The sequence below is a fragment of the Sander vitreus genome, chromosome 16 (genome assembly GCF_031162955.1).
Source record: "Sander vitreus isolate 19-12246 chromosome 16, sanVit1, whole genome shotgun sequence".
NCBI classification, from domain to species: Eukaryota; Metazoa; Chordata; class Actinopteri; order Perciformes; family Percidae; genus Sander; species Sander vitreus.
In genome coordinates, this window is record NC_135870.1 from 10483866 (window position 1) to 10509770 (window position 25905).

A 25905-nucleotide genomic window follows, 5' to 3' on the forward strand; every position below is an offset into this window, starting at 1 on the left:
ATGAGCAGACATTTCTTATATAACTGCAGCCAACCAATCCTGGATGTGAAGATAGCCTTTTGTCAGGTGTGTGTTCCTTACAGGTAAAAAAGGTAGGGCACTCATTCACTTCCATTTCCCCTTCATTGCTCTATATGTTGTGGTATTGTTGTGTTTCTGTATGTAAAAAAAATAGATAACTTAAGAACAGTTTTACTTAAAAGACATTTCATTTGAAGAATAAATATATAAAGGAGCATAATCATGTTAATGTGAATCTCAAAATGGGTTCCACTTGTGATTAGTAGCTCTAGTGTAAATATCCTGTGACAATATCTTTTTTTTCAGAAGGTTTTTCAGAAGAGTTTGTAGCTTTGTGTTTATAATTAATGTAATGCAAAGCTAACAATTATTCAGGTAGACCTGATTTTCCACTAAGTTCAATACCTCAAGTGATCTGACACTGAGATCTTAAGACAAAACAGAGAAGTGACTTCCTAACTGAAGCTTAATTGCCCGTCTCCTCTTGAGTTCTGACAGTGTAAACGCAGACTTCCTGTGGGTATGTCATTTCATAAACTGTGCCGTCTATATCACAAGTCTACGTGTGTAAGGACTGCGTGGTGTGCTACAGGCTATTCCGCTGTAGCTCAAATTATTAACATGTTTTGCATGGGATGTCTGCGTTACACATGCATGTGTAATGCTTGATGACATACAGCAAAGGCTGCAGTCCACTGTATTGGAATAATCAGATCATAGGTTTAGTTGGCTTGCCGGGCCATGGTGAATTTTAATGCATTACATCATATATATTAATTTTTCATGGCGTCTGTGGGAAGTGTTTCAAACTTGGGCCTCTCAGTAAAGCACAGCGACACAACTTTGTTTGGTTTGTGAGCTGTGTTGTAATTACCCAGTCTGTAATTACCTGATATTTTTGTCGTGGCACTGTTTGTTCAACTGTTCTGCCCAAGTAATTATAGCCTGATTATTATTATGCGCACATTCATAAAAAAATAATGTCTTTAGTCTTGTGAATACAGTAAAGACATTAGTGGCACTAATATCATTACATGTCTATTATATGGTTTACATTTCTGCATGGAGACAGTGTAAGTGTAAACTCAACTGTATGTCCTGTCCTATTTATTCTACTTTCCCAGTTTGACCTTTTTCTCCCTAACACACACTTTTTTTGTTGTTTGGAAAAGTACCAATATAGACTCTTTAAATACAGACAAGGTATCGATAATAGGCAATAGCAGCAGCTAAATAGATTTTGACTGTTTTAACTGATTTATGATGGTTGATGATTTACCAATAATAACTTCACAAAATGAAATGTACGATATGAATTTTACTGTTATTGTGCAAATTGATGATTCCCGTCCAGAGGTTTAATTTCCAGGTAAGAAAACACATACATCTTCTGCATCATTACAAACTTTCTGAGTCTTTCTGCTGTGTTTGCCCCATGCAGGGTTTTGGAAAACAAGTGGATGTGTCATATATCGCCAAACATTACAACATGAGCAAAAGCAAAGTGGACAACCAGTTCTACAGTGTGGAAGTGGGAGACTCCACCTTCACAGTTTTAAAACGTTACCAGAATTTAAAGGCCATTGGCTCTGGAGCTCAGGGAATTGTCTGGTAAGTGCTCAACTGTGCGTTTCTTTTATGCCTTGTTTTACATCATGTCACGCTATTTTGATGTGTTTTTTAATGTAGCATTTAATGTGTGATTACCTCATTTGGCTGTTAGTTGTTCTTCTAATTGTCTTGTAGTTTATTGCTGTGGGAGATTATTAAGGGAGGAGAATCTCTGCTTATTGTTTTGACTGTTGTGTGAGTGAAGGGCTGCAAAATGTAATTTTAGAACATTGTATGAAGTTTTCATGATTGATTTAGCAATGGGAAAGTCATGTTTACAGTTCTCCTGAAACCCTGATGTGTTTCCATTTTGCCTGACCAATCATAACATCTGAGAGACCAGCATGCAACATGACTCATCTTTGCAGAAATGTTGTGATGAACAACATGAATGAATGAGAATGAATCAGCTCAATGTAAAGCTTGTGAATGTAGAAATCTATTTACTTATTTCTTTAAGGGATACTTTTTTTTACATCCTTTGGGTTTTAATCCTGCAATGGCAAATGGATAGAGGTTCCTTTGAAAGGGCAAATAAATCTGGATAGTGAATAGTTTCTGAAGCTGGTGAACAGGAATATTTTAGATCACAATTAGTTAAGAGAAACACAAATTATTTTTAACTATGTCATCTTCCATTATTACTGTGAATATTAAAACTAACTGTACTGACTAGGCTTTAGCTAGACCACAAAGTCATTAAGTAGTAATGTGTTTGTTTCCCCAAAACAAATTCAGGAAGTTTCAGTGGTACATTTTTTTTTGAAAGAATCTCTCTGATGGTTTTGGTAAATTTTAATTGCAACTAACTGACTGGCCGACCTTTTGAAGCAGAGCACCTAACTAAGAAGCACACCTGTTTCGTCTTATGAACCAATTAAATAGTGATATATTTATTTTATGTTAGAATTTAGAGGGTTAGAAGGGTAAATAATAAATAAGCCAACAAGAAAATGAAAGTGAAAATGAAAGATTATTGCTGCTACTACTTTAAGAAAGTGTCAAAATATGAGGACAGGAAGGAAGCTGGAGAGATACCTCCTGGGCACTGCAGTGGTACCCTTGAGCAAAGTCACTGAACCCACAACTGCTTAGGGCACCATCCTGTGAGGCAGCCCCCTCACTCTGACATCTCTCCATACATAATGCATGTGTGTGTGTGTGTGTGTGTGTGTGTGTGTGTGTTTGTGGGAATATTAAGGATTATTAAAGTATACATTACACATTAAATGTGGAGTACATGGCCACTTATAGGCTCATCTCCTCTCCTGCTATGAGCTGATGACATATCTGTTGTTAAGAATATGGATGTGTAGACTGTAAGGGCCGAACACGATGGGCACTTACGTGAGTCCTTAATCTGGATTGCAGAGAGAGCTCGTATTCATTGTAATTCATCTCACGCCTGCCCTGTCAGAATGCAGTGGTGCCGCTGCCAAGGCTCCACTTAAAGGAATGCATCTTACAGTCGTTGTCAAAAGACCAAACAAATATATGTTATATTTATGGTAATGCAGTGTCACTGTGGTGATATACCTGCCTCAGAGACGCTCCCTGGGATGAGCCAAGTTGACATGTTTTATATCTGCGTTTCTTATGTGGTGTTTAAAGAATCACTGGCTCTCAACACTCTAAACCCCTTTCCCCTCCACTCGCCCTTTTTTCATTGTCCTTTCTTTGTTTCCCATGCCCTCAGAACCTTCTCTCCTTATACTCCAGAGCAATTTTGTGCATTTGTAAAGGAGCTTGGGCAGGCTATAACTGCTAATGCTGGGACTGTGCCCATTTGAAGGATATTGTAGAGCTAGATGGCAGGGAGAGAGTGCAAATCTAATTTAACTTGCTCTGCTGTGCGCTGCTTAGCTCTGTCCACTGCTGTCATCTCTGTCATATGGTGACGACATTAGCCGGATCGAACCACATAAAACCCCAAAGACTAGAGATCAAACAAGACACACTATGGAAATAGTCTCATTTAGATGTTAATAAGCACATCAACAGCACACTACAAACCAACCATGACACGTGCATTTATGTTGGAAGAATGATTTTGTCTTAATGTGGTGATAAAATGATTAGAGTGTCTTGCTTACTGTGCATGCACTGATCAGGTATTACTAGGTAAACATTGGTCTGATTTTGCACAGAGTTTAATTCCTTTCCACCAACAGTTATAACATACATGCGCTCACGACAGCTTGTATGTAAATTACAATATACATTTAAGAAAGGGAGTAATCCAAAAGATTATCAACAGTGAGTACAGTAAGTATTCATTCTGCTTTTCTTATGCAATGAGGAGTGTCTTGCCCCTGTAAAGCCTGAGAACATGTTAATGAGGGAACACTTGTATTACTGGCACGGCTCAGACTCACTCCGCCAATGTTGTCGGCCACCAACATCCCAATCTGTGCACATTTCTGCCCTTATGACTTGTGTGCTTGGTCACGATGAGCTTTCAGAAGCATCTAAGAAGGGATAAAGGCTTTAAGTAGTGTAGCTGGTCATGACATCATCTTTCACTCAGCCAGAAAAGTGATCACAGGCATAAATCCGTATTGGAGCAATGCTTTTATGAAAGGCTCCACTGTTTCCATGGTCACACACCATCCCTGGCGTACAGTCTCCAGAGAAATGACAAACCAGTTGTATCCCACCCAGCTATCCACAAACCCACACACAGTGTCATTTTGATTAGGGCTGCAGTAAGCCTGCATACAGCATTAAAACTCAATTTATAGTATCTTTTAGGGAGAGTTCGTCAGAAAAGGCTTTTCATTGAAAACAAACATAAATCTATACAAACAAATTTTCTCAGGGTTGGGATTGTATTGTGTAAACAAAGAACTCATTCTGCCGTAATGACCTCCAAAATAGTTTGAGCCACTATGTGGAAAAAGAAGCCATCTACTTACATTTCCCCCTCTATTTCATTGCATTATGTTATTTGTTGTTGTAACACCAAGAATGTTCATCATATTATCAAGTACTGTATAATTCTATTAATGGATATTTCTAAAAAATTAGAAATGGGACAAGTCAGTGTTTATGGTAGGCTGTAGTATCTGAAAAGGTTAGATGAGGCGACACATTTCTGGCCGGTCTGTATGTTACGGAGGTGAACTAAACCACACTCACATCTGGCTGTCTTTATAACAACAATTCTGACGGATCCTCTTTTAACTCTTTTATGTAACCTTCAATAACATAATATCATAAAATAAGCATTATACTGCACATTCTTGTTCTCAAGTCAGTCTGCCTGAATCTTAAGCTTTATTGGCCGGTCACGGTGACTTCTTGGAGTATTGTGCTGCATTCATGCAATGTCAGCAGAATGGGAAGAACAGGAAAACCGACTTGGGAGTAGTCACGCACTATTTCAAGTTGGTTGCCCCCACTGCTAGCTTGTAGTCACATCATTTATGCTAAATCAGCTTTTATTTGCTAACATTTTTAACTGTTTCTTTAATCGCTGAAAAAATGCTTATGCTATTTTCCTGTTACTTTAACAGCCACAATGAATATGATTTCATTGTTTTCTTGTTACTGAGAAGATCATACCCTTGGAGAAAAATGTTTTCAGATAAAATTTTAAGTTTAAAACAAAGTCATCTGTCATCTTTTCCCATGAGTCTTTGTTTTGTTGGAGATGTTTTTGTGACCAATGGCATTCAGGGTGGATTGTCACAGCGTCATGCAAAGTGATTCATCCAGCCATGAATACTAACAAAAATTGTTCCATTGTTCTCTACGGTTTTTCGTCTGCAGTGCGGGCTATGATGCTGTCCTGGACAGAAATGTAGCCATCAAGAAGCTCAGCAGACCCTTCCAGAACCAGACCCATGCCAAGAGGGCATACCGGGAGTTGGTGCTCATGAAATGTGTCAATCACAAAAATGTAAGTGATTCAGCTGAGGGGTAACAGGAAGGAATGCAGGAAGAATAAAAATGTATCCATTGTCAAAATGAAGCACAGTTTTAAACTATTCCCCATTCAGTGTCTATTTTTAGTTCTTGATAAATCCCTTCACTACAAAAAGGAGACGAGCCACTGCAACATTGTGACTGTGCTAAATTCGATGCCTCGAGAAATGTACCGAACTGGCAGGAGAGTGAAACAGAGAGCACTTCAAGGCATGAATGCAATCTCCAGTGCCGCAGTTTGAGCTCTTTTCGTATTCTCCGTCTATTTTTTCCTCTCCTCCACGTTTATCCCCACTTTTTTGTTCCAACCCCCTTGCTCGGTTTACTCAGCAGTGTCCTTCACCAGGGTCATTACCAACTCCCTGTCCCTTGCTGTAACTCAGTGTATATTTACTTAACTGCTAGATGTTGATCCTCTCCATGCTCTTCTCTCTTTCAGATCATCAGTTTATTAAATGTCTTCACACCACAGAAATCATTAGAGGAATTCCAGGATGTGTGAGTATACTAAACCCTTTCTTGCATAATTACATTTCCATGAAAAATAATGATTTAGCCCATAAAAAAAGTTACTTCAAATGACAGGCGGGAAAGAAGGGGACTGATTCTGTTATGCATTATATGCTTATAGCTCCTTTGCACCTGCAGTTGTAAGAACACGCTAGTACTGTAGGTGTAACCCAAGGCTGCTGGAGGTATCCTGTTCTCAGACTGAATGATAAATGAGAGCGCATTCACATTAAGAACTAGGTACAGACTACTGCAGAGGGATTTGTGTGTCTTGGTGGTACCTCTTTCAAATGGTAGAGGAATGCTCAGTTTATGATTTCCACTGAGAGCTGTAGTTTACAAATGACTTTAGTACAGCTTTAGTCTAACAGCTAACTCATCAAATAATAGTTTGTCAACCACTCATAGATCAATAAAACCTTTTCTCAGGTACCTCGTGATGGAACTGATGGATGCCAACCTGTGCCAGGTGATTCAGATGGAGCTTGACCATGAGAGAATGTCCTACCTGCTCTACCAGATGCTGTGTGGTATCAAACATCTGCACTCAGCCGGTATTATTCACAGGGTAGGAAAGCAAGACAGCTCAATTTTCTCGTTTGACTACTGAATATGGTTTGGGTTGTGTGTGTGTTTTGTTTTGGGGATAGCAATTTGTAGTCTAACATCAATAGCCATACAATTTGACATCACCTTGGTTACCTATTTGGCAGGCAAGGGCACAAAGGAAAGGTAAGGTTTAATTTCTGGTGCTTCCATCTTTACTAGCTGTTTAAGCTAACACATCTAGCGGATGCAGTTTTTCAGGCCAAAGACCCCTTAGCTAAAAGAAAGACAGAGTAGGGGCCCCCTACTACATATACTGTATAATATTAAAGGAGAATTCCGGTCAATTTCAACACGTAGCTCTGTTGTTTGTAAATTTGGAGCGCTGTCAGTAGCGAGAAAAACAAAAACAATCGGTGTTGCCTACACCGTGTTATCCTCTTGCTACAGTTTGCACCCAGGAGGCTGAAACAGGGCAAGTTTTAAACCTCTTAACATGTTTGAAATGTCATTACAAGTGCCTACCCATGTGAAGTGATTCCTTCTGAATGAACACAGTGAATCTGACTGCAGTAGATGTGAAAGAAATGCATAAAAGTTCTGCTAATTCAGCTCTGTTTAGTTCCAGTGTTGAGACGGCAAGACTTAGGGACCGTCTACAACACCGTAAAGAGATACAACAAAAATATTTATTAATTTAATGATTAAATACGGTAGTGTCTCCAAACTTACCTCAATTATAACTTGTCTCCTGCTAGTTGTACTACAGCACTTACTGTACTTACTAAGCATATGCCTATTTTTGAATTATACTGTGCCACATGGACAAAAATGAATCATTAAGCTTAAATGTATGGCTTCCATAGTAGGCATAGTAAGCTTATCTTCAATGTGTAAATTATTTTTTTTCTTCACAAATAGGCCAATTTATCTTTGCTATTAAAATGTTTGATTCATGTTAATGTATATTTTTGGACATATATTCATTTTTTTAAAACCCACTCCAGGTTAGTGCAGGGGCAAATTACAATTTCAGATTTCGGAGAGAGAAAGTAAACATTACTTTCAAAAAATAAAGCTGAGTACTATCAAATTCCTGCTTCCAGTTCACAGTTTCAGGTAGCTCTGATTCAAATTAAACTAACACAAGCAGGTATCAGAAAGTTGAAAACAAAGTTTTGACAGATATATATATATATATATATATATATATATATATATATATATATATATATATATATATATATATATATATATCTGTCAATCCTTTTTTTTTTTTACTCATAACCAATGTTCAAGTCAAATACCAGAAATCATTGAAACCTGTCAACAGAAAAGATGGTTTGTAAACAGTGTTGGGAAGGATACTTTCAAAACGTATTCCGTTACAGAATACAGAATACATGCCCAAAAATGTAATTTGTAATGTATTCCGTTACGTTACTCAATCTGAGTAACGTAGTCTGAATAATTGGATTACTTCCACATTGAATTGCATTTTATACTTACTCATAATTTGTATTCTGAATACGTAACGCCGGTACATGTATTCTGTTACTCCCCAACACTGTTTGTAAATGAAATAAATATACTGTACATACACAGTTTCTCACACCAGTCTTTTTCCCATCTCCAGGATCTCAAACCAAGCAATATAGTGGTGAAGTCAGACTGCACCCTGAAGATCCTGGACTTTGGTCTAGCCAGGACCGCAGGCACTAGCTTCATGATGACCCCTTATGTGGTGACTAGATACTACAGAGCCCCAGAGGTTATCCTGGGCATGGGATACAAAGAGAACGGTGAGAATTCGCCATGATTGATTACATGGCAATTTGACCCTGCATGGGTCAAATTTAGACAAATTTAAAGGACAACACTGTCGATTGTTTGCTCTCTTTATTAATGCACACAAAAAGTCTAACATCCACTTTTCCACAGTCAATTGAAAGAACTCACACAGATTGACTAGTGTTTGTATAGCAGTATTTGCTAATAGAGTACATCACTAAATGAGTTAATTGGAGCTATTGTCAGTATTCTCAAAACTGCACTCGTTTACTGTCTTGCTGCTGCTACGAAGAGAGAAAACTAAAGTTAATACAGACTGGGAACCAACATCTACCTCTAGTCAAGTAATACAACTTTTGAAGCAATTGTGTTACAAAGTAATTTTTTAGAGGTAAATGGCAGTATAGCAGCAGCATGTCTATGTGAGTATGTAAAGTATTTTTAAACTGCAGTATAATTTGCAGTAAAATAGAATGCGAATGAGCTTCTGACTGTAGCAAAACAAAAAGAGCAATGTTTGTCTTTTCATGAGCACTAATGATCAGTAAATATATATATATAAAATTACATAAATGTTATCCATTAATGATCCCAACTAATCTGTGAAACAAATTCAGTCGCACATTTCAAATGAGCTAAAGTGAATTGTGTTGGCGGTGTGAGTCACTGATTAAAAGCCCTCAGAACATCAGACATGTGATTGAATGCCAGCCTAAGCAATGACTCATCATTAGCCATATTCCTCCTGTGGATAGAAGCATGTAGACTTTAAGAATATTCAGCCGCTAGTTAGGCTCAGCTTCTCTCTTTTTTTTTGCTCTTCTTCTGCTCTATGTCTATATTTCATTCACGTTCTTCATGCTCCTCACTAATTATTTCTCCCTCACTGAAGGACAGCTAATCCCTGTTGCTTCTCCCAGAAAGCTTGATGTGTCTAACACTAACCTTTGCCTTCCTCTCTTTTTCTTTTGCTCCTTCTCTGTCTTACTGTCACCTCTATGCGTGCAGTGGATATATGGTCGGTGGGGTGCATTATGGGAGAAATGGTGCGCCACAAAATCCTCTTTCCTGGGCGGGACTGTATCCTTGTTATCTGATGGTAACACTATTTGTGTTCATTGGGTTTATGTCTGCTGTACATAGAAGAATTCATTTAAAAATCAACCATTCTTTGTTTTAAATACGACCATCCATGTTGGGTTTCACGTGTCTGACTCAAGATGGATTCAACTGCCTTTTAAAACACTCTTTGAGTCGAGTGCTCGGAGAGTTTGGAATTAATGAAATAGTAGCTATGGGTTTGTCGTCCAATATTCCTTTAAAACATGTAAATGTTTAATTCATACGGTAATAACCGTGACATACTTTTCACATTGTATTTTGGTCAGTTACATTTACTTTGAAGATTATTCTGGCCTGATGTTCTCTGTATGTTACTGAGGTGAACTAAACCACACTTGCATTCGGTTGTCCTTATACCAACAATTCCATCTGATCCTCCTTTAACACTTTTAATTTACTCTATAACATAACATCATAAAATAAGCATTATACATTCTTGTTCTCAAGTCAGTCCGCCCGAATCTTAAGCTCTATTCGGTTTTGTAATTTTGGCAAGAGGGGAGTTCTCTCTCTTTGTCTCTGAATATTCAGAGTGTTTCTGTGAGTGCTACCTGGTGTGTTCTCCTGCAGTGAGGGGGCTGTAATTGCATCCCCAAAAATGACTTCTTTTAGAATGATGGATTTAGATAAATAGTCACCGTGCTGAGTTTGTGCACGTGTGCACACGTGAAGTGTATCTTAGGGTGCCCACATATGTGAGTCAGAAACAGTTAGTAATCATTTAGTGGATTAATAATGAAGGCTTTATGTTTTCATTTTGAACATCGGTTTAATAGCGGCTTAGATGAACCCTCTTGGTGGTGTGAGGAAGTTAAAAGAGTAAAGGTGTAGACTGAGAAAACGAGAAAGCTGCCATTATCGGAAAGTATTAATAATAGTATGATGCAAGGTAGAAATAATGTAAATATTTTAAAGGACTTGTCATGGAATTTGTTGACAAAACAAAAACATAAAAAATCACCAGCCTCATTCTATACTGTTGTCTCTACATCCCTGAACTCGCAGATCCTGAAAGATTAATGCTCTGGAGAACTAGAAAACCCCCGCAATGAGCTCTGCACTATCTCTCTCCCTCTGTCTCTGCTCTCACAACGACCTAAAATTCTTATCACATAACACCCCATCCTTTCTTACTGTAGCTCAATGAACAGTAGTCATGCACACCTTTTGTTAATCTTCTGCTTATTGATCAGTTTCTGGACTGGTACCCTGTCGTTGCTAATCTTAATTTACTTCATAAACTTTTCGACCTGAAGTATTGACCTGGCTGAAGTTATCTGCACCTTCCTGAGTGTCTGTCAAATGATGATATAGAAGAGCAGTGTGTCTACACAGGTCACAGCACAGTGAGCCTCAGGGTGACTGGGTGTTTGATAGCCATATAGTACAACAGTGTGTTAAATAAGTGGCTATGGAGTGATGGCAAGGTAATTGAAATTGTATTTAATGTTTGGCTTAGTAATTACTGGTAAAACACACATCTATGTGATGGCATAAGAAGAACTGGGCACAGTATTACTTCATTTTAGGAATATCACACCTTGTTATTACTTTATAAAGTACCAAGTCACAGTGAAACAGAAGTTATAACATCTTGCTCTATAGCTTTAGCTCCAGTAATGGGCTGTATTTCCAAGTGGAATGGAATATATGATGTGGAGTTTAAATCAAATCACACATTTGATTGGATCACTCAAAAGCAGAAGTGGCCTTAGCTAATACTGCACGATGGAGCTGCAGAGAGGACTGTTGGCCTCCACACTAACCTCCCTCACCCCAGTTGTTAGGTGGAGGATAAGAGGGAAATTAATACAGTAAATTAGACCTGTATTGTAAACAGAAACATGTTAATAATATTTTTGCCAGCCGTAATCCAAACACCTCCTACTAAGATAGGCTCGCTACCGTGCTAGCTAAGTCTTGAGCAAAGAAACATGACCTTTTTCAGATCTGGTAAAAAGAAAATGAATATTAATATTATTAAAAAAAAAGAAGAAGAAAACGTAAATCACATTTAGGAACTAAAGGAAGCAACTAATTTCATGTATTGGGACCTTACTCTCTACCCCTTGACTCACAGACCTTGGGTCACATGAGGTTCGCAGCTGGACCTTTCTTCAAATCACTTATTATAGATTATAGATTACATTAATAAATGAATGTAATCTCCCGCTAAATTCAAGATGAGTCATCGAAAATATTCTTATGTTTCACAGGAAAAGAAAGAGAGGGATTTTAATATGCAAATACTCAAAAAGCAACAGGATTAGAACTTGGAAACTGTATTTATGTGTACTTATGTGTAAGTCATTTAGAAGGTAGAAGTGTTCAGAGATTTCCGATAGATGTTTGTAATGCGTGTGTGTGTGTGTGTGTGTGTGTGTGTGCTTGTGCATGTACCTGTATGTATGTATGTGTTTGTGTGTGTGTGTGTGTGTGTGTGTGTGTGTATGAACCCAGTGGACATGTGGTCAGTCGGCTGCATCTTTGGAGAGGTGATAAGAGGAACAGTGCTGTTCCCTGGGACTGACCGTATCCTTCTGACGCTCCCTCGCTCTGTCTCACATGTAAACCTGAATATCGTAGGAAATCCCACAGCATTTCTTTGAAGGCAGTTGCGTTCAGGTGCATGATGCCCTAAATTCAAGACATGCTTTTGTGGCACTGACCCACAGTGGAAAAACACCTCTAGCTGTCTGAGTGAATCCAACAACTTGCTAAAGAGCCATGGATAAGAACCTTAGAGGATACAACAATGCCTCTCTGAGCACTGCGTGGATCATGGCCAATGTGCAATCGAGACAAAAAGGAGGTGGAAGTGTGTGGCGTTCCAGCAAAATGAAATAATGGGACACTATGGTGGCACTGGCAGCTAACTGCCTCAACTGGCACCCTCTGTGAGAACACAGGGAGGGGAGGGGGTTATTCGGAGTGTGTGGAGGGGTAAGAGAGGAAGTATTTGTTGCCAACTAGAAACACAAGCTGACACACCCCACAACCATATTTGCACACACACAAACACGACCTCATGCTACATGTCTCCTGTTAATTGAAAAATCATATATGTTCTGGTCAGGAGGTTTATTAGCAGGTTTGTTCTTTTTGACCCAATTCTTGCTTTTAGGTAAGCTCAACATGGTAAGGGGATTATACAGGTATTTTGTATTTTAAGTAGGTATCAAGGCACAAAGTGAATGTCTTATATGGGCCAAGGGATCACTAGAGATCTTTGAGTCCCAGAAGGCCAAGAAAATAATAATCCCAACAAAAACTGTATGCGTTTTTTGAGGAACGTGAAAGCAATTAAAGGGAAGGAATTAGGAAGTAATAGAGGTGGGCGAAGTATTTATTGGATGCATACTGAGACCCATAATTCTCTTTTCTTAATGAGAGAAAAATGAGATCAGAAATAAAAACTTTGTGACAATTTGTGATTATGTTTTTTAGCATGTTTTTTTGTATCTTTGCGGATGTTACTCTGTTTAACAGACCCAGTTATTTATTTATTTATTACTACATTTTATTTGGTCTTACAGACTCCATTATTATTAGTCCAACCTTTTATGAGTAAATCAAAAGATTTCCATTTTTTTCTTGTCCTTAATACACATAGTATTGTGTGGGTGTAGCACCTGTGTGGACACTGTGGCAAACAGGATGCTGCATATTCCATGTGTGTTTCCCTTAATCTTGACCCGCCGCACCAGACATCGACCAGTGGAACAAGGTAATTGAGCAGCTGGGCACACCCTCACCAGATTTCATGAAGAAGCTTCAGCCTACAGTGAGGAACTACGTTGAGAACCGGCCAAAGTACACAGGTCTCACCTTTCCCAAGCTCTTCCCTGACTGCCTTTTCCCTGCTGATTCTGAGCACAACAAACTCAAAGGTGAGAACTGGAGCTGCATGAATGAAGTGTATTTTAGGCATTTTATGAGATTGCAGACAGATTGATTATTTGAATTTAAAACCTTTGCATGTCTGTGTATTTGGACAGACAGCCATACTAATGTCCCTGTGGTGTGATTCTGTAGTGTAGAGCTCTGCAGTATTTACAGCATGATCTCACAAAAGTAATAGCCTAGCCTACGTCATGATATCACTCATAGGATTTCTTATGATCTTTGTTAAATACAGAAGCCCTGAAACATAAGGTGTAAAAAAAATTATAGTTTATCGCACATGTAGGACATAATAACATTTACACAAAAAATGATCATGTGAGAGATAAAGTTATGTTGTGGCAGAGCAACTGTAATAAAAACCACACGAGTACTGGGGAGGCCTGTTAAAACCACAATGCCTGCTATAAGTCATAACAGAAGATTGTATGTCCATTAAATGTTTCAATAAATTATAACACCTTGGAGTGGTTTTGACTACCTCTGCTTCATAGCACATCTCACACAGGAAAGTAGTGTTGCATTGTCACATGAGAAAATGTGTATATTTTTACTTGATAGGTGCCACCAACTTTAGCAGTACCAACAGATTAATTTATTTATCATGGTTTCGAGTCAAATATTTGAACAACAGATGGATTTATATGACATTTGTGGCATACAAGCATGCCCCCCCTCAGGATGAATTATAATAACTATGGTGATTTCTTCATTTTTCACTTAGGACATTAGGTCAAAATTAGGTTTATGACCAAACACCTGCAAAATGAATGACATTCCCGACAGCCTCAGCTGTGCTTTGTGTTTAGTGCTAGCAAATGTTAGCATGCTAATACTCTAAAGTAAGCAGGTGAACATGGTCATCATACATGCTAATCATCATGTTAGCAATTTTCATGGTAAGTATGTTAGCATGCTAATGTTAGCATTTAGCACAAAGCACCGCTGTGCCTAAGTACAGCCTCACAGAGCAGCTTGCCCTATTTCCTTAATAGGGAACAAAACGTTTGTTTTGGTCAACTTTTACCTCAAAAAACTTTTATTTTACATTTTGCTTTTGGGCCTCCACATTAAATGCATTTTTTCAACCCCATTGTGCGGGCCTCTGTGAATTCAGACTATTCTTATGCAGAGGGGTAACCAAGACATCATTTCTTTCTTCTGTCTCAGTGAGACGTACAACTTCTCTTCCTAGTATTTTTTTTTTTTAGGAAAAGAAGCTTTTTCGGCTACCCAGCTCCAACATCAAAGCTCCTGTCTGGTAAAATTCTCATGAATCACTTTTGTATTCTGGCTGCTCCCTGCTGGAGTGAGAATGTTAAAGGAAAGGCATCTAGAGAGAGAGCGTGGGAGGGTGTGAGACCAGGTTGAATGCTGCTGTTTTGTATGTTTTGTACTGTCACAGGAACTGAGGCAGACATCTTTTGGGCTTTGGTTATTTTTTGAACTGTATGAGGAAGAGGCAGACAAACAGTACTGTAGGGCAAAGAGAAGAAAGATACTGTAGATAAGGATCGAGGAAAGTTGGAAGGAGAGCGATAGAGGAGTCATTTTACAGATTTACCATCCGTTTCTTATTGATGTGTTGATGCTGAGGCAAAATGCAGCGGGTGCACCCGGCTCATCTGTCTTTCCCTGTTCAGTTTCTTCAGTCCTTTGCTGCTGTAGAGCTATTTATAATGGGGTCAGTGCGTGTAGGAGAGAGATGCTGTGTGGTTTAAGGGTTCTCGATTTCAGATCAGTCCAAAAGGGCCTGAGGGTAGAAAGACTGACCAAATGAGCGACTGCTGATGCTGAAGTGTTTGTTTAAAAAAAATAAAAATAAAATACACTTACACAGTCTACGTGCTGATGTCCTTATAAAACTAAATTTAGAGAGATACCAGTGGGAGCAGGTCATTTCTTAGATTTCAGACATTATTCAAATTGAATCAGCCTGTAACAAATAACACCAATACAATATGGGACAAGCCAGAATCTTGAATTAGATCAAAAAGGCAGAGATATCTGAATGGTTGATAAAGTGTTGCAGATTATCATTTTTGCCCACATAATTCAAAATAAATGTCAAAAAACTCTTTTCCAAAGCTCTCACTCTGTAAAAATGCTGTGTTTATTTGCTAATCCACATGTGATTAAGGCTTTGTGAGATTCTGGTTTCCTTTGACAAGCTGCTGTTGTTTATTATTCTCTTTAAACCCTGACATTTCTCTCTCTTCTCTCTCTCGTCCTCCTTTTCTGCCTTATTGTGTTCCAATTTCCTTTTGGCACATTAGTGGCATAGAGGAATACTTTCTTGCATTGCGATCTTAACCACATGTTTTAAATTGTTCTTCAAACCACAGCTAGCCAGGCCAGAGACCTGCTGTCAAAGATGCTGATCATTGACCCTGCTAAACGGATATCGGTGGACGAAGCCTTACAGCACCCCTACATCAACGTGTGGTATGATCCAACTGAGGTGGAGGCGGTGAGTAGGCCTTTGGCAGAGCTGTATATTTATTACCATCCCCAACTTCCTCTCTCTTCTGTCTTTGATTGGTCAGCACTGTTTACTTTGTATTTGCATTGGCGTACAAAAAAGAATCATGATGACTCCCCTTATTTTATAAATCTGCAGTTATAATCAATCAATCAATCAACATTTGCTGTATTTATATCGCACTTTACAGCAACAAGCAGGTATCCAAAGTGCTTTACATCAGGAACCAAGAACAAAACAACATATCATACAATAAAAAGAATGAAACATAGAAAACAGTAAAATCAGAAAAGGTTACATAGAAACAGGAGGAGAGGGAAATTGTCACACCACTACTACGTATGAAAAGCCATTCTAAACAAGTAGGTTTTGATTTTGATTTGATACTGATTTACAACACTAATATCACATTTTAAACTACAGCCTGTTCTGTATTAGTGATAATTGCTGCATCGGTGTATTTATGATTGTTTAAAAATGTTATTTCACATCTCATTATCATTTTTTTCTTTATATCTGAACTTTAATAGTTTTTACGTTCAGTAAAATAACCCCCATGTTTTTGCTACTCCTTAGATAAAGAAAGTTCATTTTGCTGCTATTTATAGTGCATTGTTCTTTTTTGTAATGTAAGAGTGGTGGTGTTCCTGGTTTATTTGGTGAAGTCTAATTTCTTCATCAGTGCCTCATTAGTATGAGGTGACAGTGAGATTGGGAAAAGGCCATCTGCAGCACCATAACGTTGCACAGATCTACTTGGTCAGGAGTAGATCAGCAATACACTAATGAGTGCATGACCAGCTGATGAATTCCAGCGTTAAATATCCTGCTGGTTAATTGTAGCTTTTTGTAAAGACACCACATGACACACCTCCATTGTAGTTCATTTGTAGAGGATTTCATGACTGTGCACTTGTCTAAGTTGTTTAGTTGTTGATTTAATGATGATATTGTTGTTAGAGTTGATGTGGTATGTATGATATGGCATTTCAACACATGTTCTGCTGTTTTCCCTTTCTCTAATGTCATCTCATGCTGATGAAGGCCAGGGATCTCATCCAAATATCCATGGTAAATAACAACCGCTCTACATCAAAGAAAATAAGTGAAGGTTAAATGAGACATATTTGTTTCAGCACTGTCAATCATTAACCATATTTTAAAAAAATGTTGTAGAGGATAGAATGCATATCTTGATAAATCATTGTTTGAGGAAAAAAAAACTCTCACTTCTGTCCTGCTGTGGCTACTGAATGTAACTGTCCCTCCAAGGTCCTATCAGAGAGGTTTATTGGGGGTCCTGTCACCTGCAGTGAGATTATGGTGCAGGATCGGAAGGGTTGACTGGGTGCCAGACAGCATATCTGTGTCCCGTTAGATAAAATGACAATCCTATGGAGAAGGACGTCTTAGCTGGACAACCCACCAGATTTATTCTATGTTGTTTAATCCTGATTTTTCTGTAATATTTTGATATATGTGGCAAACAATGTATTGGTATTTAACTGTTTATTTTTCCTTCATTTACATTATTTATTTTCTTCATAATTCACATGTGCGCACTTTGTACCCCGGCATGTCTTTGTCTACACACAGTACATGTTAAAGTGCCAAATTAATAATCATGTGTTTCTCAAACTAAACTTGTATCCAAGTCGTTTGATATCCAGAGATATCAGCCATAATGAATCTTGTTGATCAGGTTGTGAAAATGTTTCTACTCTCCCCCGTTTAGCCTCCACCTCAGATCTACGACAAGCAGCTGGATGAAAGAGAACACTCCATTGATGAATGGAAAGGTGAGAATTACTTATTCAAAAAAAATATACGTTATCAGGAAATTACTAAAAGTGTGTGATCTGGCAATATCAGAAGACCAATGAGCAATAAATGTTATATACCACTTTGTATGTTTTAATGACCTAGCTTTGCTCTTTGGCAGAACTAATTTACAAAGAGGTGATGAACTTTGAGGAGAGAACGAAGAATGGCGTTGTGAAGGGACAGCCTTCACCTTCAGGTACTCTCAGTGCATAACCCTAATCGCTCTGTAAGTGAATTTACTATAACCTTACTGGAGTTTACTTGTAAATAGAGAAACCCATCGTGTTGTTGACCATGTGTCTTTGTCTTTTGCATCTCCTTAAAACATTTTTTAAAGTTAAATGTTGTTTTGTGTTTGTGCCAAGTGTATTTGTTAAATGGTATTGTTGGACAGCTAATCAGTGATTGCTATTGCCTCTTTATATATTCAATGGCAGATGCTGTATGCACTTTAAAGCTTTAGTGTGTAACTTTTTGATATTAATGAACGTCCGTTACATTCAAGCCATTGCTACAAAGCTAATTAAGACTATCAGCTCCACACAACTCTCTCTGTATTTCTCAGTATGGCTGTGTTCAGAAGATTGTGGCGTCCAGTTACTTTCCCGCGCAGAAACTCGAGTGAAGATAATTACCTCTTCTGAAGAGTCCATCATGTTTTTTTAATCCTCTGCGTCCTCCTTGGCTACTACCAACTGTATGGAGGAGGGGGGGGGGGTGCGAGGTCACGGAAGGCTTGTATCATGTGGACGCGCCGAGGGGCGGCAGAAACTACGCACTATAGCTTTAATGAGTGTGTATGTATAACATGTCATGACTTAAGATTTGGGTCCTTTGGAGTCCATCACAGGACATATCAGTCCTCAGCCGCAGCTGGCATTTTATACAGTTCTGTTGTCTGTAAAAGGACCTCCAAGCACAGTGAGTGCTGTTCTCATTTTTATTTTATTTTTTAACAACTTTATTTACATATTTTCACAAATACCATGTGATACAAACAGTTTTGGAACAATTCGGCATCATACTTCAAAAATATATAAATAATTCATGAGTCATTTCCATTCAGCGATCATTATAAACTTACATAATGACATAAAATGAATAAATTTAAGAAGAAAGGTACTTAAATACACAGTGAGAAAAGAAGAAAGTAAAAAAAAGAAAGAAAATACAATACAAAAAACTGAAATTGAAAGGTAGGCAATATAATCACATTTCCTTGAAAACATCTTGTAGTACATTAGTTATATAAATACTTTTCGTATTATTAATAATTTGGATAGATTCAAAATAATTCAGAAATTCAATTCTAAAGTGATTAAAGGCTGGCCGAGATTTTGAAAATATAGCTTTATGGATATCACATTTTCCTTGTAGAATAATAGGTCAGTGCTGTTCTCATAGTTAGCCACAGAGAGTCAGTATGGAGTCATGTCAGCACACTGACCAGACCACCCAGACATCACTGAAAATAGCTTATCGCTCCGTTAAAACAACAGCTTTTCTCCTGTAAAAGACACAAACTTCCATTTTGAGGATTAGAAAAGCAAACAGAAGCTAAATATTGCAGAGACAGTAGCATATGCTGACCATGGAGAGGTAACTGCCACATTGAGAGAAATTAATGTGAGGTCTGAACAAATTCTCTCTCACAATACCAAACCACCAGTGTATAGAAAGCCTCTTAGTGTATGTTTATATGCCTTCTGCATGGAATATCTAGACAACATGCAGTTCAAACTGCATACAAACAGTGTTGTCTTGCTTGTTGCATCTCTTCAAGCTAAACTATTACAAAGGGAAGATGAGACATTACTCTATAAAGAGCTCATAGCATTAATTTGACCAATTATGCAACAGCTACTTTTCATCTCTTCTTCGCTACTCTTGTTCTCACAAATTCATGACCTCCATCTTTCTTCTTTTTCTTTCTTTTTGGCATCAACTAGTAATTAAGCAGAAGGGCTGGTCTAGTGTCTGATGCAGCAGGAAAACACAAGAGCTTAGCGCACACATGATGACTCGTTCAGAACCAGACGGGTCTTGCAGCTCTTTTTGTGTTACTGCGTGTGTGCGTTAGACATTTTTACATTTTTTATGCTGTATTATTATTGATATAGCTGTTACCAGACCAGCGCTGTTTGTGCCACACTATACATATCATCTACAATATTGTTAACATGTTTACTATCATTCCTCACATGAGCCTTTCATATCCAAAGATGGAAAGGGTAGTTCACTGAGTGCAGAGGGCGGCTGTACAGTGCAAGATTGAAAATGGTTCAGACCTTATTAGCGGTGCCAAGGAGGCACATAACAAGAGTTATAATCTCACATCACAATTTTGGAGTTTCCCCAAAGATTAGTCTTTAATTAATCTTCCATTTCAGTAATCTTTCTTACAACTACTAGTGGGGTTTATGCTCAAGTCATCTTTTAAGATTTAAACTAATACTTCACCTGCATGGTGCCTTTTAACAGATTTTTTTAATGTATTTACTGTAAGCAAACTTACAAGTGAAGTGAATGCTGGAATTATAGCCAGCCATTAATCCTGCTTTGTTCTGCGTTTTAGTTTGGGTCAGCTGAAGTGCCCACTAGTCTCCATTAAGCAATTACCTCCCACAGGGAACAGACACAAACAGCTGATTTACAGTGGGCCTGCTCTGTGCATGTCCTCTGTAGAAAGGAGGAGACTGCTGGTATGCTTGGAAGTAAAAGTGGTTGTGCGATTTACTCATTTTGGCAATATTCTCATCCTTTTTTAATCAGGCTTTACTCTTTCAACTACCATCCCAAAAGCAAACTGCCCATTTTTCTATTGATTTGCTCATGAACTTGAAATCAAAGAGAGAAGAACCCACTCACTGAGGATTTAATGAAAGTGCTGTCAGTGAGCAGTTTGGTTCCTTGACACTTTCTGATCTTTCTTGTTTGAAACATCCTTGTCTGCTAATCTAAAGTTTAGTCCACAGATCCACGCAATATTAAAGAGACGTGTCCATCTCCAAACCTTCAATAATATTCAAAAAACTTAAATTTACCTTTTTAATTCTGGAGATCAAATAGAGCATCCTTTAGAGCTTCATTTAGCAAGGAGATGATCAGACAGAGACGTCCAGGGTCTTTAATGAAGTGTTTATATCACTAGTAATGGCAGAATAGCAGCTGCCTGGGCTGAATTAAGAGTTCCTTAATGAAATCTCAAAACGTTTACTGCCAACTGCTTCCACCTTTGACTTCAAAACAAGATCCGTATGAGAACATTGGCTTGCAATGTAAAACATTGTGCGTGCCTGAGCAAAAAAAAAAATCTCTATTTAACTGTATCATTAAAGGCTGCAGACACCTTTATTGATCCATAAATCGTACATACTGGCATACCAACATTTCTTAATGCCATCAAAACAAAATACATTGACTTATGCCAGTATAAGATCCAATCCAGTCAATATCTGGGCTTATACTGAAACTATCAATTCCTTCCTGTGAAATCCATTGGACCCAAACCTTACTTACCCCTGTTTCATTATAGGCACACTGGTTGTGATGTCCCACAGGTGTTGTTCATGTTGTTGACGTCTTGACCTCATTGAACCAATTCAGCTACAGTACAAAGTTTCACTGTGTGCACTTTTCCAAAATATCTCTACTAGTTGTATTTCTGCTCCTGTCTTTGCCAGGATTCTTTTACGTTGTAACCCCTTGCTGCTGTTGATTCCCTTAGCACAGGTGCAGCCGTGAACAGCAGCGAGAGCCTCCCTCCCTCTTCCTCCATAAACGACATCTCCTCCATGTCCACCGACCAGACCCTGGCCTCAGACACTGACAGCAGCCTGGAGACCTCTGCAGGACCCCTGGGGTGTTGCAGGTGACTAGCCGCCTGCCTGCGAAACCCCATGTTCTTCCGAAGGTGAAGAACCCAACCGCAAATGACCGACTGAAAAAACACAACAAACAAAAAAAAAATCAAAATGAATATATTAAGAACAAAAACATGAGTTATGGAATCACTGAATCTGAAATGATCAAATCTAAAGCCTGTGCATTGTCATTCAAAAACAGCAGTGGTATTTAAACTGAAGTAAATGAGCTGAGATATATGTTAATGATCCTCTAGTTGCTTTGCTTATATTACCCCAGATATCATGTATATGGCATCCAAACAAAACGACCAAATGCTTTGACTTGCATCTCCTGTAAAGTGCATATTGGCGGGCTGCAGATCTCACAATTCCTTGCAAAAGCATTTATGCTCCAATCATTGTGGCAAGGTGGGCTGCCATTTTGCTCATCACTACTGTACAATACATTCTCCTTTCCCCTTTTCCCTTATCCAATCCTTATGTAATGGCACTGCTGTATTTTAACCTCTTAGACATCCTCAATCCCCACCCAACACAATCCCCATTGTAAGGTTGCCTGATGTGTGTGTTTTTATGTGGTTATTCTGCAGGGATATGTAGTCGCTCTCACCCAGAGAGCGGCGCTCCCGGCGCTACTTGTAAATAATGTAATTCTGTACAGCTGAAGGGCACACAGAGTGGGACTGACGGCCAGTACACTGGGAGTTTATTTCTTGACTAGCACACCTTGCCACATCACTGCTTTCCACCTCAGTTGCCCCTACCTATTGCTGTAGTCCTGCATGGTTAGATTTAAAACAATGCTAATCTCATTGTATGCTAAAATTAGTCTGAATAAAGACTTTTGTTTATATACGATGTAAACTAACTCAACTCCAGACAAGGGGGGTCTGGTCACAGGATAGGACGAGTGAGTGTGTGTGTCAGTGTGTGTGTGTGTGTGTGTGTGTGTGTGTGCGTGCGTGCGTGCGTGCATATGTTTGTTTGTTTATTTGTTTTTTTACCAAGCCATTAAGACATTAGTAAATGTCAGGGCTGAGTTTGGGACTTAAAGCGTCAGTACACTCTCAAATAAATTATTTTGATTGTTTTCAGACTTCATAAAATGACCTTTAAGGGGTTTAAAAAGTCTGATTTGTGTGTAATGTCCCTTTTATTTCTCCTGGCAGTGTATGATCGGTCCCTCCACCACCCCATGGACTGGCCCACAGCCCTGCATGTCATTGTGTACCATTAACCCCTCATAGGTACAGGAGGTTGGTCTGTTTCACTGTGGTGTTGCCACCAGGAGATGATACTTATTTATTTGTCTGAAACATAGAAGGCTTTTAGAAAGAGATACAAATGATACAGCAGGTAGATTAAAGGCGGGCGATGAGTGTTAACCTCGTAGCAATGTATCTTTTTGTTCTAAAGTAAACTCATTTGACCACACACTACACAAAAGACAAACATGTTTTTGTCAATAAAAAAGGATCTGGATAGAGGCTACCCAACAGTTATGTTAACTACATTATTTCTTAGGTGGAAGTTATTTATTGATTTATTTATTTTGATAGATGGAACCTGAATATGGCAAGTGCCTTTTGGAATGAAGCATTGCAAGTGCAGAAATTATATATATTTTTTGCTTATTTTATTCTCTGCTTCTTTTTCTGCCTTAAAACTGTCCAAATCCCCAAGCCACTAACGTTGGTGGAAACATTTAAGGAAGAAAAACACAGTTTGGCCAGATGTTGGCGCTTTCACTTAAGTTCTAAAGTGACATTTTGTGGTGTGAAATCAAATTGTTCTCTTCAGATTGTATGGCTTAAGTCGTATGCATGCTCATACTAGTTTTTGCACAACATGACATTTTCCATATCGATTTAATTTCTCCTTATAACTGAATCTCCATAAAATAGTGTGACCGGATTTTCTCAAACTGGGACTGTAGCACATCGTCCAGTTACAGCCCACTACTGTAGGTCACATCCAATCGTTATTGTGCCCAGAGCCGAGGCCATCTGATGTCCATCTTATTCACTGCTCACAACAACAACATTTTAGCTGCATTAGTTAATTTATGTGTTACTGCAGCTTTCTTCTCATGCTTTAGATAAAATACAATCCAACTAGAAGCAGGTGATCTACAGTATAACATGTTTATTAGTTTGTTTATGTGTTATTTATACTTAGTTATATAATTCCCATTACCTTGGTTTCCACTGCCATATTCCATGTTCTCATGCAGGTTGTGTGGGTTTATGGGCAAAGAACCATTAACAGAAGCTGGGTTGAGAAATCAAATTTTACCAGCAAAGAAATAACTTTAATGAACAATTTTTGCTGTTAGATGGAAAGACATTCTAGTGTTTGTGTGAGAAACAGATTACTATCTTCCTTATGCATAACAATTGGATTACCCGTCATCACTTGACAATCAGGTAACTGACAACATACAAAGATAACGTTTCTAGACACTCAATGATGCTTATTGCCCTTTGATGAATCAAACATAGACATCTGTGTTTCTTGCACGTCAAAACAACAACTTTTTAAAAAAATGTTTCCTACTTATGGAAATTGCATGGCTCATATGTCCACTAGTTTAGACTAAAGGTTCAATCCCAGTCGTGACATTGTTACATCATTGCAGTAATGACAGCAGTGTTTAGGTGGACAATTCACATCTAACTGTAATCTCCGGTTCAGCTGCTACAGCACAGTGGTTTCTTTTCTGCATGGAGTCTACCTAAAGCACCCTGTCCCTGTCTCAAAATCCCTCCCCGAAAAAAAAAATATATGCATAACTTCTAATGGCTACTTTGTTAACACTCTTTCTGCCTTTGGCTTGTGTACAGTGAACCACACACAGACTTACAGTACCTGACACAGAGGGTCACTGAGGGTGGCGTCTCCAGAATAAGCGACGGCTAGATCGGCTTTCTGTTCAGGGTCTGGCCAGGGCAATCTTTTTAAAAAACAGGGTGCAACTTTGAAATTCTTTGTGTGTTGAAAATGTTCAATCTCTCATAAAGGGGTCTAAGTGTTTTGAGTTGACTCCTACAACCACATACAGTATAATCACAACACGGTTGCAGTCATTACTACAGGGGCATTTTTACCCATCCCAACTGCATTCTTCTTTTCGAGTACAAATACTGAAACATCCTTTTTTCTTTGTCTTTCTCTGAATGTGATCTTTTTTTTATAAAGACATCCCTCCAGACAATTCTGCTGTCATAAAAATGGTGCTTTTGGTTCTGTTTAACGCGCCTGAAGTTGAGATGATTCTAACAGCTGGGTTGTCAGCACTGAATGTAGAAATGAATTGTTTCACTCACGTCATTGCTGCTCTGCTTTGTCATTAGTGTGTGTGTGATTTCAAATGAACCAGCATTCAACACAAACTGTCTGTAAAGTTGAATTGGAAGATGTGATCTGGCAATCTGGACAGATTATTCAACAGTTCGTGTTTTCACATCTTTCTTTCAATACAGGATTTTATGAGATTGCTTTTCAGAATGTTAATGGCGGTACAGTTGTGTGTTTGGAAGTAGTTCATGTGTGTATTCACGTTTAGTCACATAAACTTTAGAATTTAGAAATGTGTCTAATACCAATCCTGATCCTAATTTTTGTTACGAGGGATTTGAAATGATCTCTTGTCAATGCAGGATTTAGCCAAATTCATGCCATTCATTTCTAATCTCAAGATGGCTGACTTTGTCATTCAGCCATAATGTTTTGCCAATATAAAGTCAGAAGTTAGGATACATCTTGTACTCAGCTGTGCCAACATAAGATCTTTGGACTCAGTACTTGTGACCCAGTTTATTAATTTATTAATTTCCACCTTTTTCTCTCAAGTCCTTTTGTAAATAACAACAATCCAACAATGCAATAAACAGTTTATTGCACTCAGACAGGGAGGCAAGCTACTGCAAGGGTCGGGTGACACTAAAATGTTTAAATGTGGATTAAAATGTGGAACTCTACAATGATGAATCCCTGTATAGCTCATCTGAATCAGGTGATGTTGTTCTTCAATTCCTTTACGATTCCTTCTCTCTTGTTTCTTTTACTCCGTGCTGTTTTAATGAATCATTCTTTTGACTTTGTCAGGTTGAAAAAAAGAAAAGAAATTGTATCTGTTTCACGCTGATCTCAAAGCTTCAGGCTATAGCGTTTCAAATAAAGTCAAAACAAATATTAAAAAAAGAAGAAAAAAATGTACTGAAAGCTGTTACTGTAAACACAACATTTTAAAGGAACTGTGTATGTAAAAATAGTATATGTATGTGATTGAAAATAAATAAA

At 38.3% G+C, this 25905-nt stretch overlaps 1 protein-coding gene across 2 annotated transcripts; it reads left to right on the plus strand.

Moving 5' to 3' along the window:
* mapk10 (mitogen-activated protein kinase 10) lies at positions 1 to 25905 on the plus strand. Of its 2 annotated transcripts, XM_078270872.1 has the most exons (13): positions 1 to 66; positions 1463 to 1632; positions 5404 to 5533; positions 5999 to 6057; positions 6499 to 6637; positions 8252 to 8417; positions 11989 to 12060; positions 13236 to 13418; positions 15777 to 15901; positions 16958 to 16984; positions 17649 to 17712; positions 17856 to 17933; positions 21470 to 25905. In XM_078270872.1, the coding sequence occupies exons 1-13, from the start codon at positions 1 to 3 to the stop codon at positions 21610 to 21612; spliced, it is 1422 nt and encodes a 473-aa protein (XP_078126998.1). In that variant the 3' UTR covers positions 21613 to 25905. The 2 variants fall into 2 exon arrangements, with proteins under 2 accessions (XP_078126998.1, XP_078126997.1); XM_078270871.1 differs by lacking the exon at positions 1 to 66 and having other exon boundaries at positions 1472 to 1632.

Excerpts from the sequence above, each read along its gene's own strand:
- mapk10 (XM_078270872.1), top strand. The coding sequence starts at position 1 with ATGAGCAGACATTTCTTATATAACTGCAGCCAACCAATCCTGGATGTG. Across the intron at positions 6,058-6,498 it reads TTAGAGGAATTCCAGGATGT|GTACCTCGTGATGGAACTGA; the intron begins GTGAGTATACTA and ends ACCTTTTCTCAG. Across the intron at positions 17,713-17,855 it reads CTCCATTGATGAATGGAAAG|AACTAATTTACAAAGAGGTG; the intron begins GTGAGAATTACT and ends GCTCTTTGGCAG.